General features: G+C 42.6%; 3 protein-coding genes across 3 annotated transcripts; 2 read left to right on the forward strand and 1 right to left on the reverse strand.

Moving 5' to 3' along the window:
* The first annotated feature begins 4,447 nt into the window (after nucleotides 1-4,447).
* LOC115262805 (uncharacterized) lies at nucleotides 4,448-6,043 on the forward strand. The gene is made up of 3 exons (XM_062854048.1): nucleotides 4,448-4,856; nucleotides 4,920-5,290; nucleotides 5,354-6,043. The coding sequence occupies exons 1-3, from the start codon at nucleotides 4,448-4,450 to the stop codon at nucleotides 6,041-6,043; spliced, it is 1,470 nt and encodes a 489-aa protein (XP_062710032.1).
* Nucleotides 6,044-11,180: 5,137 nt separating this feature from the next.
* LOC109418065 (pentatricopeptide repeat-containing protein 2, mitochondrial) lies at nucleotides 11,181-12,846 on the reverse strand. Its single transcript, XM_019692233.3, has 4 exons — nucleotides 12,686-12,846; nucleotides 12,364-12,625; nucleotides 11,691-12,177; nucleotides 11,181-11,634 (listed from the first exon to the last, which is right to left on the reverse strand). The coding sequence occupies exons 1-4, from the start codon at nucleotides 12,729-12,731 to the stop codon at nucleotides 11,242-11,244; spliced, it is 1,188 nt and encodes a 395-aa protein (XP_019547778.2). The 5' UTR covers nucleotides 12,732-12,846; the 3' UTR covers nucleotides 11,181-11,241.
* A 12-nt stretch (nucleotides 12,847-12,858) lies between these two features.
* Nucleotides 12,859-14,324, forward strand: LOC109418066 (decapping nuclease DXO homolog). Its single transcript, XM_019692234.3, has 2 exons — nucleotides 12,859-13,607; nucleotides 13,668-14,324. The coding sequence occupies exons 1-2, from the start codon at nucleotides 13,040-13,042 to the stop codon at nucleotides 14,255-14,257; spliced, it is 1,158 nt and encodes a 385-aa protein (XP_019547779.2). The 5' UTR covers nucleotides 12,859-13,039; the 3' UTR covers nucleotides 14,258-14,324.
* Nucleotides 14,325-15,329: the final 1,005 nt, after the last annotated feature.

The raw sequence follows: 15,329 nt of genomic DNA on the forward strand, positions 1-15,329 counted from the left end.
GCATTCTCCAATAAGTGTGTTGAGCCTTTTCATTTTTTCATACCCGCAGCAGTCCTGTCTAAATACGCATCTCTGTAGCATTCATATTCAATCTCACAGCATAAAACTAAACCCTATCACATCACATAGTCACATTCCAGAACTTTCCACATCTTTCTCTTTATTTGCATAATTGAGCGACGACCTCCAAACGTTGCAGTTCTTTTCTGCTTTCCTTTTATTGTTGTCATAAAAGACCATTAAAGCAAAACACCCTCGACGCAACCCTGACCATTTTCTTAATGCTGATGCAAGCGCAACTCAACAGCTGCGCGACACATTGATAGCGTTTAACCCTGACGACCGACGCATCACGCTGGCTCTGTGTTTTAGTTATACCTACCCTTTTTGTAAACTAGTTATAAAACATTCAAGCACCAGAAATACATGATTCATTCTGAAACGCAACGTTCTTCGTGTAAGTTCTTTCATTTCGGTCACAAAGCCTTCTCCGGCACCATGCCACGATTTGGCAACCGTGAACAGTGAACCCGAAGGAAAACCCAAAAACCAAAAGTGTCTAACAATTTTAGATCGGTGAAAAGTGTAACGATTTTAGAAAAGTTACTAAGTGTGAATCAGTTCAGAGAAGAACTTTAATGTTCAGTGCCATAATTATGAGCTGGTTTTCAGACACCATTATCAACAAGACTGAAGTAAGCCTGAGCACGACAGAGGCGAGAATTATCGCCGGCACCATCGTTTTTATTGCATCAGTGCTAGCCCTGTTCCTGTGCCTGCGTGCACACAGTAAATTCGCGAAAGCAAAGATGCGGCAGACGGCGCAGCGAGAAATTCGTTTAAACAACGTGAACAGCCAACAGTGAGGAAATCCGTGAAATCAACTGAAGATCTAGTGCTAAAGTGCAAATGCACAAAGAAAAAATACAAATCGATATCAACTGCAGGTGAGACCACTGCCGATAACCATCGGCAGGCGGGTTTGAAGGACGAAATAGCAGTGGAGGATGCAGTTCGACGACGAGAGTACCTACCAGGCACTCTCGTTATGACAACGTTGATTTACCTATTGCATTTGCAAGTAAAGCATTTACTAAAGGTGAATCAAATAAATCTACAATTGAACAAGAATTGACAGCCATCCACTGGGCAGTGTTACATTTTCGACCCTACCTAATAGGAACAAAATTCACAATTAAAACAGATCATAGACCTCTAGTCTATTTGTTTTCGATGAAGAACCCTACTTCAAAACTAACTCGTATGAGATTAGAACTGGAAGAATTTGATTATGATATCCAATATGTACAAGGTAAAACGAACGTGGGAGCAGACGCTCTCTCACGAATCCAACTTGATTCAGATATACTCAAAAACATGACAGTGCTCAAAGTTACCACTAGAGCCATGTCCAAGAAAACTGAAACTCAACCGAGTGTACAACATAATATTGCGCGCAAACCCCAAAATTTTATTCCCACCTTTGGGTTTCCGCGCCGAAGACCCAGCGCCAGATTCGGCGACAAAGAGATATGACAGCAGTCGCCGGACAGTTGGCAATCCTGATATTTGACGGCGGTCATCCGTTAGCTGTGAGAGTGGATTGTTGTCATGCAAATAGAGCATTTCGCTGAAAATGCATGTGTATTTTGTTATTGTTGACAGATTTTTTGCTGTGTTAGTGTGCAATATATCGATTTGCTGTATCGCGTAAGCTTTCGCTGGAAGAAAACGTCGTATAACTCAGCGAAGCAAAGAAAATTTTCAATGATAAAAGCAATACTGTGAAACAAAACAGCAACGAGACTGATCACCTCAATGCGTTTGAATCACTCAACAACACCGAAATTTATGACCTACCAAAACTATATATAGAGCGCTATAAAAATAAATCGTATATATACAAAATATTGAACAAAAATTTAAAAAAAGTCTTGACACGAGAGTCAAGTACTCAAGTACCCAATCTAACAAACATGTTCGAACAAATAGAGAAATGGGCAAAAGAATTGAATGTTGAAAAAATAGCTCTAGCGCTATCTAGTACAATATTCGAAGTTATTAGTGTACACGAATTCAAAAATCAAGCCAATGAAACGCTTCAAAAACTACAAATACTGCTGTATATCCCGCAGCAAGACATACAAGATACAAATATTATAACAAAAATTATTGCTGAAAACCATGAATCTGCATTTGGCGGACATGTCGGCATAAACAGACTATATCGTAAACTGAAAACAATTTACAAATGGCCTAATATGAAAGCCACTATTACAAATTATGTTAATCAATGCATCACATGTAAACAACACAAGCACACAATTAGAACTAACGAAAATTTCATGCATACGCCTACTCCGCTAAAATCATTCGAATCAATAGCCATGGATACCATTGGACCTTTTCCAAAGTCTAATTCAGATAATAGATACGCCTTGACAATTCAATGTGATTTGTCTAAATACGTCATAGTAAAACCAATCAAAGATAAGCAAGCATCTACAATTGCTAAAGCATTTATTGAAAATTGCATTTTGATATACGGAACACCTTCGATCATACGAACAGATCAAGGAACCGAGTACAAAAATGAAATATTCAATAAAATCTCTGAAATGTTGCAATATACACATATCTTTTCAACTCCATACCATCCTCAAACTATCGGAAACTTAGAACGGAATCATCGCTGTTTAAATGAATATTTGAGACAGTTCGTTAATGAATCTCAGACCGACTGGGATGAATGGATTCCTTACTATGCTTTTTGTTATAATACCACACCATGCACAGATATCCCTTATACACCATATGAACTCGTTTTTGGAAAAATGGCAACGTTACCCAATAACTTAAAGAATCCAACACGTATAGAACCAATTTATAACTATGATCAATATTATGCAGAATTAAAATATAAATTACAAGCAACTGCAATTAGAACTCAAAATATCATTGACAAGGTTAAGAATAATCGAAATACAAAACAACAAGTCACAGCAAAACCAATAAACATTGAAATAGATGATCTCGTAATGCTAGAAAATCCAAATAGAAATAAACTTGACAAAGTATATAAAGGACCCTATAAAGTAATCAATATAGCACATCCAAATATAACAATACTGGATGAAGCAACGAATATTCAGCATACAGTTCATAAGAACAGAGTAATTAAAATTTAATTCATTTCTAGGCTAAGTGTAAAACGTAACGTAATGGTGAAGGTAAAATTTTATATTTTTAGCATTTAAATTATTTGTGAAACATAAAGCCAGAGAGACATAAACTTTTTCAAGACTGGTTACACCACTCTTCCTTCAGGGGGGAGGTGTAGCATTCATATTCAATCTCACAGCATAAAACTAAACCCTATCACATCACATAGTCACATTCCAGAACTTTCCACATCTTTCTCTTTATTTGCATAATTGAGCGACGACCTCCAAACGTTGCAGTTCTTTTCTGCTTTCCTTTTATTGTTGTCATAAAAGACCATTAAAGCAAAACACCCTCGACGCAACCCTGACCATTTTCTTAATGCTGATGCAAGCGCAACTCAACAGCTGCGCGACACATTGATAGCGTTTAACCCTGACGACCGACGCATCACGCTGGCTCTGTGTTTTAGTTATACCTACCCTTTTTGTAAACTAGTTATAAAACATTCAAGCACCAGAAATACATGATTCATTCTGAAACGCAACGTTCTTCGTGTAAGTTCTTTCATTTCGGTCACAAAGCCTTCTCCGGCACCATGCCACGATTTCTCCATCAACAACAAAGGACAGTTTCTAGCTTGTTTATCTAAAAAGCATCTAAAAACGCAAAACCGAGCTTCGAAAAATGGATTTGTTGCTTCGTAAGTATTTCTATTGATTACAAGATTCTTGCACCGTAAGAATTCTGCATAATGCTACTTGAATTTTTCGATTTGGTTTCCAGAAGCTGCCGAATTAGTATTGAGCCAGCAGAGCGGAGAGGCTTCTTCCGTATCGTTTTCCGTATGTGCTACACCAACTGTGGCTTGCTACGAGGAAGTTGGAGCTGATTTGAGCATTTCAACCGTTTCGATTCACGAATGTCCTGACCAGAACATCGGCATCGAAATTAGGATCCGCGGCTGAACCCTTGATGCTAAGAGATCAATCGAGAGCCGATTCCACCATCTGCCAATCGGAAATACCAAACGATACACTGTCACTATCATTCCGCAATGTTTTCTCATCTACGCCAAGATCAATTCCACTCCAACGTGAGACTTTACTTCCGTTAAATCTATCGATTGTGGACGAGGAGGAATCTCCATTAGATTTATCGATTCATTCGATCGATAAGGATCTTGATGCTCCTCTGAATCTGGTAGTCAAGCCAGTCACCACTAATGAGGCGTCAACAAGAACCTCTGCTCGAAGCATGTTTCAAACGCCACTGAACCTTGCTTATGGGAGAAACTTTTACTGGAGAGCAACCGAAAACACATGCAGAACATCACTTCCAATCGGAACCAGAATCGAGCAATGCACGACGTTCGATGAGCGAAAGTAACCTCAAGCTTCATGACACTGTGCCATTAGAAGTAAAGACGGCTGATCTTGCAAACCATCTTTCTGAAGGTAAACCGCTGTTAAACGTGCTGGGCGGTGATTCTTCTGGATCGAAAGCTGAACCACCTGTAACAAAAAGGCAGTGCCGTGAAACCGAACAGACCGGAAACAATGATTACGACGAGGACAGCGATGATGACGGTGAAGGGGAAGCTAAGCTGTTGAACGATTTTTCCATCATGGAATATTTCGAACCATACCGTATTGAAGCTGTGAATTTCGAGTCCGACTGTGAAGATGCACCAGGTATATTGTACTTTATGCTCTAGGTAGTAAGTACGGATATAAAATAATAGATATTTGTTCTAGAATGCCCTACCGTTGATTCTGATGCAGAGAATGCTGTTCCGAGATCGATTCCGGGCAACGATTTGGGATTCAAGGAGCTGAATGACAGTAACATCGTCAAGAAAAGAAAATGTACTGCAAGCTACAATACTGTGAAAAACAAGGTGCTTAAGGTAAAGGGTGAGGAGTATACTCGGTTCAACGGAAAAAAAGTTCCTGCTCGAGCTCGAAGAGTTAAACCAGCCTGTTTTTGCGCGAAACGCCAGTGCCACACGAAGGTCACTCAAGAGATACGAGAGAAAGTTTTGAAAAATTTTCTGATGTTAACATCTTCCGCGCAAAATCAGTTTTTATCGAACCATATGACGATTTCTCCGGTCAAGTATCACCGAGTACGTGTTTGAAAGACTCTATTTAGGTTTCAAGACTAATTTTTTTAATATTCATTTTTTTAGGTTTTCAATTCTAAACGAACATTTTCGCACAAGTATTTTCTCCCCGCCATCGGAGGAAATATTCTGGTTTGCAAAGGTATGTTCTGCGCTACATTCGACGTTACAAACAAAAAAATGAGGGTTCTGGCGACCAAAAAGGGCAAAAAATCCGGCATAAGTCTTGATGATGGACGGATGACAAATTCCTCGCATAATCGCCAAAGCGATGAGGACAAAAAGAGAGTTGAAGATCATATCAAATCTTTTCCACTTCACACCTCCCACTATGGTCGCGCCAAATCTGACAAATTGTATTTGTCCAGTGACTTGAATGTCACTATAGTATATGACTTGTACGTACAGAAGTGTACGAAAGAGAACTATCCGACCGTTCATTATAATACGTTCCGGAAGATTTTCAAAACTTTCAATATCAGTTTTCGAAGTCCGCAAGTGGATACATGTGGCGAATGTGATAAGCTTCATGTGCTTATCAAACAAAGTGCAGATAACGAAAAACAATCCTTTATTTCGATTCTCAAAGCACTCAAGCGAAAGGCCAGGAGGTGTATGACAGGAAAAATCAGGACGTACTTACAGCGAAGACCGACAAAACAGTCTGTACTGCATCATTTGATCTCCAGAAGTGCTTGCCAACTCCGCATTTGTTATGTGGTCAAGCATATTACAGCCGACAGTTGTATACTTTGAATCTAACGATTTTTGAAACGTTCCGAAACAAGAATGTTGGTCGATGCTTCCTTTGGGATGAATCGAAGGCCAGGCGTGGCTCACAAGAGGTGGGATCTTGTCTTCTGGTCTACTTGAGGTCTCTCATTGAACGTGATAAATGCTTGAAAACTGTTAATCTCTACTCAGACCGATGCAGTGGTCAAAACCACAACATCGTGGTTTGTATGACCATTTCCCTTTTCATCGAAGAATGTGCGCGAACCAATCGAGAAATGATCGTTCGCCATAATTTCATGGTATCCGGACATTCGCACATGGAGGTTGACTCCGTGCATGCCTCCATTGAGACAGCCAAGAAACGGTCTACCATCAACATTGAAACTCCACGAGATTACGCCGTATTTATTTCGCAAATCCGCAGAAAAGTACCACTGGATGTAGTCGAAATGGAGCAATCCCAGTTTATGGCACTAAAAAACCTGGATGCGAGGTACAAGCGACCAAAGCTCGATGATGAAGGCGTTCCAGTCCGGTTCAAGGAAATTTCTATTTCCGAATACCGTAGTGCGGAAATTGGGAGAATTTTCTTTAAAACTGATCCCGACCACGATTATCGCTGTTTCACTATACTCGACAATAAGCAAACGTCTCTGCCTGTCTTAATTCCAATAGAAACCAGCCCAATTCCTTTGAGTCAGGGGAAACTGAACGACCTGAAAAAACTGATGCCCTACATTACCAACAAAAAGTATTATGAGACGCTGCTGAAGAGTTTGTCGGTTCCAAAACGTGGCAGAAAAAAACATGCTGAGGAGGAAATGGAAGACTTCGACGGTGTCTTAGATGTCCCGGAAGATGCCTGGCCAGTTGAGTATCTTGAGGAAGAAGAACAGTAGCTGTAAAAGTCCTGTGGAAAATATTACAGATGTAAAGTTATAAGTCATCTTCACTTAAATAAAACTACATAATCATTCTTTTTAAATCTCTTCATTATTTGGAAACCACTTTAATCTTTCTACATATAGCTAATATACCGTTTACTATCTGAAAAAAAGGGGGCTCTTCTTACCCTATGCTACGATTCTACCCTACATATTCAAAAATCTTTAAGGTAAGTCGAAGACATGACAGTGTTCCGCACGTATCCACCACAGAATGTCATGTCATGGCCGATTCCTCCAGCTTGTCCTTCGGAGTCAATGTTTTGCAATGAACTTTGTCGCAATCCTCAAAGCTTATCAAGCTTTTTTTTCTATGCGGTGTCCGTTTCAGACGGCAAAAACCGGCCACGGTCCAGCTCGCCCTCTCATCAAGCTTGTCGTTTGGTTCTCGTTTACTTTCGAAAACTATTTCCATTCGTTCCGTCGGAGAATCATAATCTCAAATCTCACAGCTCGTCGAAAACTGCAATCGCAGAAAAATCAGTGTTTGCCTTAAAATATAGCTTTCTACCACGTTTAGTACATCTTACATTATAATTCACTCATAGTTCCAGCACTGTTTAGCATGATTATTATTTAACTGTTTCTTATTTATTCTTATCACCAGTATAATCCTTTGAAACATCAAAATTAAAAACAAAATCAAACAGGGCTCAAGCGCAACTAACTAGTAAGTAAAGGCACATGTCAACAAGGCATCCGTCAAAGGGCTCAATGCAGTGTAACAATCGGGAAGGGCTCATGTCACATTTTTATAAAATTCAATATTAAAAAGTAATTATTTTATCATACTCAGCAGCACTATGAATATTTCAAAAAAGTAAGTGGCTTATAGTGAAATTTTTATTACGGTAACTTTGGTTTTATTAAAATACGATTTGAAAAATACTTTCCGAAATTTTAATGCGATTTCTGCAATGTTTACGTTTTGCTTTTATGCCCTTTTCAAATGTTGCTCCAGAAATAGGATTTTCAAGACTGTATACACTGAACGGCGGCTTGCGGTGAAAATTACTATTCTGAGGGTCAATTTAAATACACAACGCCACTAAATTTGTGCAGACTGAGTTTCGTTTCAATTCAACAGAATTATGTTTTCAATTTTACCATGGACTCGATTTTCAATTAAAAAAAGTTCCTGTTGGCAACCGGATTCGAACCAAGAACCTTGACATCACCAGGCTCGCACGCTACCACTCGGCTATCGAACCGGTTGATATGAGAGCAAACAAAACGCACACAAGAAGCGTTGGTGGGTCGATGATCATGTTTTGCCATGGTAAATTTAAAAACATTTTTATGCTTGTCATTACTGCAAGCCGCCTTTCAGTGTAGGAAAACTCAAACTTTACGGAAGTGACACATTATGCACATTTCGCTATAGGGTATAGAAATCTACTTCGTCAATTACCGTCATATCAGACCAAAAATAGTCGATAATTACAGATATCCCAACTACTTTTACCAATGGCTTATCAGATGGAAGCAAAAAGTTGTAGATTCTCAATAACCATAGGGAGGGCACTGGAAATCGAATATTTACGCAAAATTTCACTTTTCAATTTCGCTGTTCACTTACCTTACCTTACCTTACCTTACGGTCAGACTAAGGCCAGAGTGTCCTCTGCTGTGCGTAGGAGTCGTCTCCATTCTACTTGGTTCATGGCTGTGCGTCTCCAGTTCCGCACTCTGCGAATGGTCCTCCTATCGTCCTCCACTTGGTCGACCCACCTAGCTCGCAGCGCTCCACGTCTTCTTGTGCCGGTCGGATGATTCTCGAGAACCATTTTAGTCGGGTTGCTATCCGACATCCTGATGACGTGACCCGCCCACCGTAGCCTCCCGATTTTCGCGGTATGGACGATGGTTGGTTCTCTCAGCAGCTGATGCAGTTCGTGGTCCATTCGCCTTCTCCATGTCCCGTCTTCCATCTGCACTCCGCCGTAGATGGTACGCAACACCTTCCGTTCGAAAACTCCAAGGGCACGTTGGCCCTCTGCACGTAGGGTCCATGTTTCGTGCCCATAGAGGCCGACCGGTCTAATCAGCGTTTTGTAGATGGTTAACTTCGTGTTACGGCGAACTTTATTCGATCGTAGAGTTTTGCGGAGTACAAAGTAAGCACGATTTCCTGCCACAATGCGCCTCTGAATTTCTCTGCTGGTGTCGTTGTCGGCGGTCACCAGTGAGCCCAAGTACACGAATTCTTCAACCGCCTCGATTTCATTACCGTCGATATAAATTCGGGGTGGCGGGCGCGGTGATTCCTCCCTGGAGCCCTTTGCCATCATGTACTTTGTCTTCGATACATTAAATTACTACATAATCCGATTCGCCTGGCTTCACTCTTTAGTCGGATGTACGTTTCCGCCATCGTCTCAAATTTGCGAGCTATAATATCAATACCATCAGCGAAACCAAGCAGCTGAACGGACTTCGTGAAAATCGTCCCACTCGTGTTTATCCCCGCTCTCCGTATTACACCATTTAACGCAATGTTGAACAGCAAGCACGAAAGACCATCACCTTACCGTAACCCTCTGCGAGATTCGAAGGGACTCGTGAGTGTCCCTGATACTCGAACTACGCACATCACTCGATCCATCGTCACCTTGATCAATCGTATCAGTTTATCCGGGAATCCGTATTCGTGCATAATCTGCCATAGCTGTTCTCAATCGATTGTATCATGCGCCGATTTGAAATCGATGAACGAGTGATGTGTGGGCACGTTGTATTCGCGGCATTTCTGCAACACCTGGCGGATGGCGAGCATCTGGTCCGTTCTAGCGCGTTCACCCATGAATCTAGCCTGATATCGCCTCACGAACTCTTTTGCAATCGGTGATAGACGGCGGCATAAAATTTGAGAGTATCTTGTAGGCAGCGCTCAGTAGTGTGATCACGCGATAGTTCCCGCAATCCAACTTGTCGCCCTTTTTGTAGATGGGACACACGATACCTTCCATCTACTCCTCCGGAAATACTTCCTCCTCCAAAATCTTGGTAATGACCCAGTGTAGTGCTCTCACCAGTGCTTCTCCACCGTCTTTTAGAAGCTCGCTTGGTAGTTGATCGACTTCAGCGGCTTTGTTGTTTTTCAATTCCTGCAGGAAACCTTGAATTAAATATCTGAAAGAATACTGGAGACACCACAGGAACAATTTCTGAATGAGTCCCACGAGGATGTTTCGGAAGATTCCAAGCAGACATTTCTGAAAGTATCCCAGAAGAAATCCCAGGAGTAATTTCTGGAGCAATTCCTGATGGTATCACACAAGGAATGCATGGAGGAACTCTTAGAGGAATCACTGCAGAAATTGTTGAAGTATTTCCAGATGGATTTCCTGGGTAAATCGCAAAAGTAGAAGAATCTTGAATCTTCAATACCTGTGTAGAAATCAATAAATAATCTGAGAAATTTGTAGAGATTACCATGCAGATATCCTTTGAGAATTTTCGGGACGAATGCCTGGCAGAATTCTTTATGGAATCACAGGAGGAATCCTAGTAGAAATCCCAAGAAGAATCTCTGGATAAAATCTTTGGGTGAAATCCTTGTGGAATCTAGAGAGGAATTCCTGTAGGAGTTTTTCGAGAATCGCCTGAAAAAATGAAAAAAGGATAATTTGGAAAAATCTTAGCATTAATTATTCCAGAAACTTCTGGAGGAATTGTTGGAGAAATATGAGTAGGAATTCCTGCAGAAATCACTGCAGTAATACTTGGAGGAACCTCAAGAGGAATTGATGGAGTTATCCTAGCAGATGTTACTTGCCGAATTCTCAGCAGGAGTTCTCGGAGAAATCTCAACATCAATTGCTGGAGGAATAACAAGTTTTGCTTGAGGAGTTCTTGGTGGACTCCAGGTGGAGAAATACCTGGTGTAATTCCTAGAGAAATCCATACATGTTTTCCAGGAGGGATCATTGGTGAAATCTATGCAGGAATCCCTGGAGAAATACCTAGAGGAATCCCTGTACAAATCTGTAGAGGAATCCTTAGAGAAATTTCTGGAAGATTCACAGGAGGACTATAGCCAACTAACACATTTTTGAATCCACATTGGGAATAATTCGAGTGTTACATCTGTTTGTCTGCGCCCACAACATACAGGAGTTAAACAATTGTTACAACTAATGTCATAGGTTCTCTGTGTAATTATGTTTCAATGTATGAATTTCTTTCATACATTTCCGTAGCACAATCAAAAGTTATGATGACCTCTTTTTTATTTGACGTCTAAAACCTATGAATTGAAGCTCCCCTCTCAACTCAGTGCATATCAGCCAACCCGGGCCTTGCGAACCGTGATTTCTGTTGCCTCGTTGGGGTAAACCTTTTGAACTGCTGCGAGCCTCCACGGGTGCGATAGCTTTCGGCCAAATTGCTGGGAGGATCCTTCCTCTGGGCGGTCGATGCAATTTCCTGGCACAACAACGAATCCAGCGTGATGTCCGCAATGTGACCGTTCGCTTCCAGGAATTCCAACATTCGATTCAGGTCCTGGGGCACCTCGGACTTGGTCGAGGCGAGAACGTCCTTCACCTTTTGAACCACTTCCCTGCAGAAGGTGTGCCGTTTCTCCAGTGGTCCCCCAACTTCCAACACCGTCCGGAACACGGGAATCAAATCGTCTAGGCGTTCCATTTCGGTGAGGGCTAGAAGCTGTTGAGAGAAGTTTATAAATTTAAATATTTGAAGCAATGCAGCACATCAATTACCCTCAGCTGTCGGATGGTGACGTAGTTTCCCTTGGCCACGGTTCCCACGATTTCCAACGCAATGCCCGGTTGATTGTGCTTCAGAGCCAGGGCCGCAGCGAAAGCCGTTGCCTTTCGCATGGGGATGTGTCCAACCGCGTTCAGTTCCTTCCACAGATCCATCGCGTACCGGAAGGACTCTTCGGTGTTCTCCCGATAGCACGCGGCAAATGTGAGTGTGATCGGATGTTTCGGGTAGCGTCCTCCCTGCACCTGACGCGATTTAATCAGGTCGAACAGTTCCCGCACTTCCGCGTAGAGACCGTGCTCATAGAGCAAGTCGCCGAGGATTTGGTAGGTGGACAGCTGATCGAAAAAGCCGCTGTATTTTTCATCCTTGAACAGCTTGAATGCCAGGGCGGGGTCTTGCATGGAGTACAAGGCACGCATCACCACCGGTCCAAAGATGTAGTTGCCGAAGCGCAGTTCCGTGGACTGGGCGTTGTACCTGAGGGGCGGTAAAAGACGAAACGTGAGGCAGATTAATTCTGTTGATACATAGGTAAACGAAATCAGTTCTCGGAGGGAAGACTGGAAGAGGGTGACTAGTTCGATTGTATATTACTGCAGATTGGTCGTTATGTTACGTTAGGTTTAAATGAAGTATAAACAACGAACCCAATATTGTACTCACTTTTCGAGCATGTCCACCAGCAGCTTCTTATCCTCGTCGGTGTTGTCCGCCAGGTGGATGATGTTCTTCAAATCCTCGGTGAAGATCATGTTCGATGTCGAACCGGCCACAAAGTCCCGCATCTTGCGCTTGAAATTGTCCACATTATGCAGGTGTTGGGTGCGCGTTTTCTCCCGGAAGGCTTCGTACCCATCCAGGCCGAGCACCGAAGCGGAGTACAAGCTACGGGTGGTTGGACCGGCGCCGGTACCGTTGGTGATGACTAAAACATTTGAATATTCTCAGTTTCAAGTGGGAATATCGAAAGAACCAATCAACTTACCGGAACTACCCTGACGAATTACTGTTAGTAAACTTTTTCGGAACATTTTGTTACTTAAATTTGCCGAATAAATGCCTAAAATTTAACTATGCTTGAAGAACTTTATAAATCGTCCGCAAGCACTAATCACATAACACTGTTTTGACATAACCTTCAGCACGTGAAGACGCACTGACGTCTCGGGTGGAAACATCGCAAAGACATCGCGACTCACACGAGGGAAGGAAAATGAGTGCCCTTTGTTTGTAAACGATAGAAGCGGCGACAACGTAAACAATCACCTCCCACTGTACGCCTCACGCACGCACGTTCGTTTACCACCCACCACGCCCCTTACTATAGTTTTCATTAGAGATGCAAGAAACGAACCTGAATCCGATTGCCACGCTCAACGGAACCAAAGTGTTTCCCTCGATATCGCAACCGAAAGCTGTGGGATGTTTCAGTGTCGGTCCCCAACGGGAGTTTATTCCTTCCGGGGAAAATTTAAAATACCTGAGTTTGCCCAAAACGCGCCACAACGATGATGGCCACCACAGCAGCCGGTCGTTGCGGCTGGATCTCAACGAAGGGTTCGAAATCCGGGTGCCCAAGCCAGACAGTGCCAAGGAGGAACGCATCGATCATCTGCTGCGATTCATCGTAGGAAATTTGGACCGATTGCGTTCCGGCGAAGTTGGCGGACCAAGGTCCAAGGTGTTGAACTGTGACTTCGTGTGCTTCCGGGGTCTGCTGCGGATGGTGATGTGTACTCCGTATGAGCGGAGGACCAACTGGATCATCTTGGCGACACGGTACAGAGGAACGATCTATTTGTGCGCCAAGGACACACCGGAGAAGTTGCACGAGGAGGCTCACCAAACGGAGCAGCAAAAACGGTTCTGCTACTATGGGTTCAAGTTTGAGCAGCATGTCCTAACTGGTGAGGGAGTTTTTCTACAACGTTCCTTTCGTTACGTTAACTAGTTTTATATTATTTCAGACCATCCGAACAATCGCAACCCAGATACAACGGCCCCGGTCCAGGAAGCGGAAGAATTCTGTGCCATGTTCAGTACCACCCTGGAAAACAAACGTATCCTATACGGGGCGGAAATGGATGGCATTCTGTCCGCGACCGAGCCACTCGATAAGCACAACCTGTCCCCGGAACTTCTAAACCAGCAAGAATTCGTCGAGGTGAAGGTGAAACGACGCGAAACGAACCAACGTCAGGCGGACAATTTCTATCGGTTCAAAACGCGCAACTGGTGGTGCCAGAGCTTTCTGGTGAACGTGGGAAAGATTTTCGTTGGTTTGCGGGACGACCGAGGAATTGTGGATGAAATCCGGGAGATGAGCCTGAAGAAGCTGGACCGGGACTCCCGACAGTATTGGTCGGCGTCCGTTTGCGTCAGCTTTGGATCGCAGTTTTTGAGTCAAGTGGCTGAAGTTATGCAAGGGGTTGACTGCAAGCATACAGTTTATAGATTTGAGTACGACTCGAGCAGATTTAGAAACATATTTTACAGTGTCCAGAGCGGGAATGCGGAATCATTTCTACCCGATTGGTATTGTACCGAGGTCAAATGATGCAACCGTAGGTAAGAATTTAAATTGAAAATAAAGCTCGATATTTATTTAATTTGTTTAAAAATTATCCTAGATTTTTGTTATTTTAACAACCGTATCGCATACCAAAGATTCCTAAAGTCCTATCATATTTTAAATGATTTTTTTGCCGTGTAAGTCAGTTTTGAGAACCACTGGAATGGATAGTCTCTCATGCTCTCGCCGTTCTGCCTGCTCGCCGATGTAGAGTATATAAACACTATTGATGTACCCTGCGGTAATTAGATTTGTATTATATTTGTCATTTGTATGTCTATTGTCTGTGACGCTTTGGTTCAAGCTTTGGTCGTCTATTTGTCTATGGAAATGTTATTATTGAGAAGCTTAAAATAAACAATAATAGTAGAAGTGTAACCACATCGGAAAGCGGAGTGACTAATAAAGCCTGGAACACATAGCGTCCGTTCCGTCGAGGTTTGCGTTTTTTTGACAGTTTTCCCATAGGAAATGTGTCAAACTACTGTCACGCACACGCAAACGTATGCATTGTGTGGGGCACTTAATAAATCGTTGTTCGTAACTTGAGTGAGGTATGTGGAATTTCTGCAGCATCCGAAACTGCACGTAATCCGGAGCGACTCGACAGCCGATAGCATTGTAATTAACAAGCCTGGATAGAACAAAGAGGAGAAACGTCAAAATTGGAACAGTCGATTTGCTGTCATCCCCATAGTTCCAATCGAGCAGGAGACCTGTCAAACGACAAGGATTCGCCACTTTGGTATACTCGAGACACTTTAATTGTAATATGCCTTCGGCCGATGCAAAATCGCAGAGAATAATTAGATTAGAAGAATTGTAGCCTCCGTGTAGTAACGTGTCGTTTTTGTAATGTAGTCTTTTATGTAAATAAAGTTACGTTTTAATGTGTTTGTTATTCGCTACGCCTGGGAGTTTAATTAGGCAATAATGGTCTCCCGGCCACCCCGAACTCCAGGACGTAACAGTGGCGACGAGAAATCCGTGCGTGCAGTGAGGACCCGCGACGCGTTAAGTTTTCCGCGGAGGAGAAGATGGGCGACGGCGGCACGAT

This window comes from Aedes albopictus, chromosome 2 (genome assembly GCF_035046485.1).
Source record: "Aedes albopictus strain Foshan chromosome 2, AalbF5, whole genome shotgun sequence".
Taxonomy (NCBI): domain Eukaryota; kingdom Metazoa; phylum Arthropoda; class Insecta; order Diptera; family Culicidae; genus Aedes; species Aedes albopictus.

Coding starts and splice junctions, on each gene's coding strand:
- LOC109418065 (XM_019692233.3), bottom strand. CDS start 12,731: ATGTTCCGAAAAAGTTTACTAACAGTAATTCGTCAGGGTAGTTCCG. Junction 12,178..12,363: donor CTGGTGGACATGCTCGAAAA/GTGAGTACAATA, acceptor ACCGCCCCTCAG/GTACAACGCCCAGTCCACGG. Junction 11,635..11,690: donor TCACCATCCGACAGCTGAGG/GTAATTGATGTG, acceptor TTCTCTCAACAG/CTTCTAGCCCTCACCGAAAT.
- LOC109418066 (XM_019692234.3), top strand. CDS start 13,040: ATGCAAGAAACGAACCTGAATCCGATTGCCACGCTCAACGGAACCAAA. Junction 13,608..13,667: donor TGAGCAGCATGTCCTAACTG/GTGAGGGAGTTT, acceptor ATATTATTTCAG/ACCATCCGAACAATCGCAAC.
- LOC115262805 (XM_062854048.1), top strand. CDS start 4,448: ATGGGAGAAACTTTTACTGGAGAGCAACCGAAAACACATGCAGAACAT. Junction 4,857..4,919: donor CGACTGTGAAGATGCACCAG/GTATATTGTACT, acceptor TATTTGTTCTAG/AATGCCCTACCGTTGATTCT. Junction 5,291..5,353: donor CTCCGGTCAAGTATCACCGA/GTACGTGTTTGA, acceptor TCATTTTTTTAG/GTTTTCAATTCTAAACGAAC.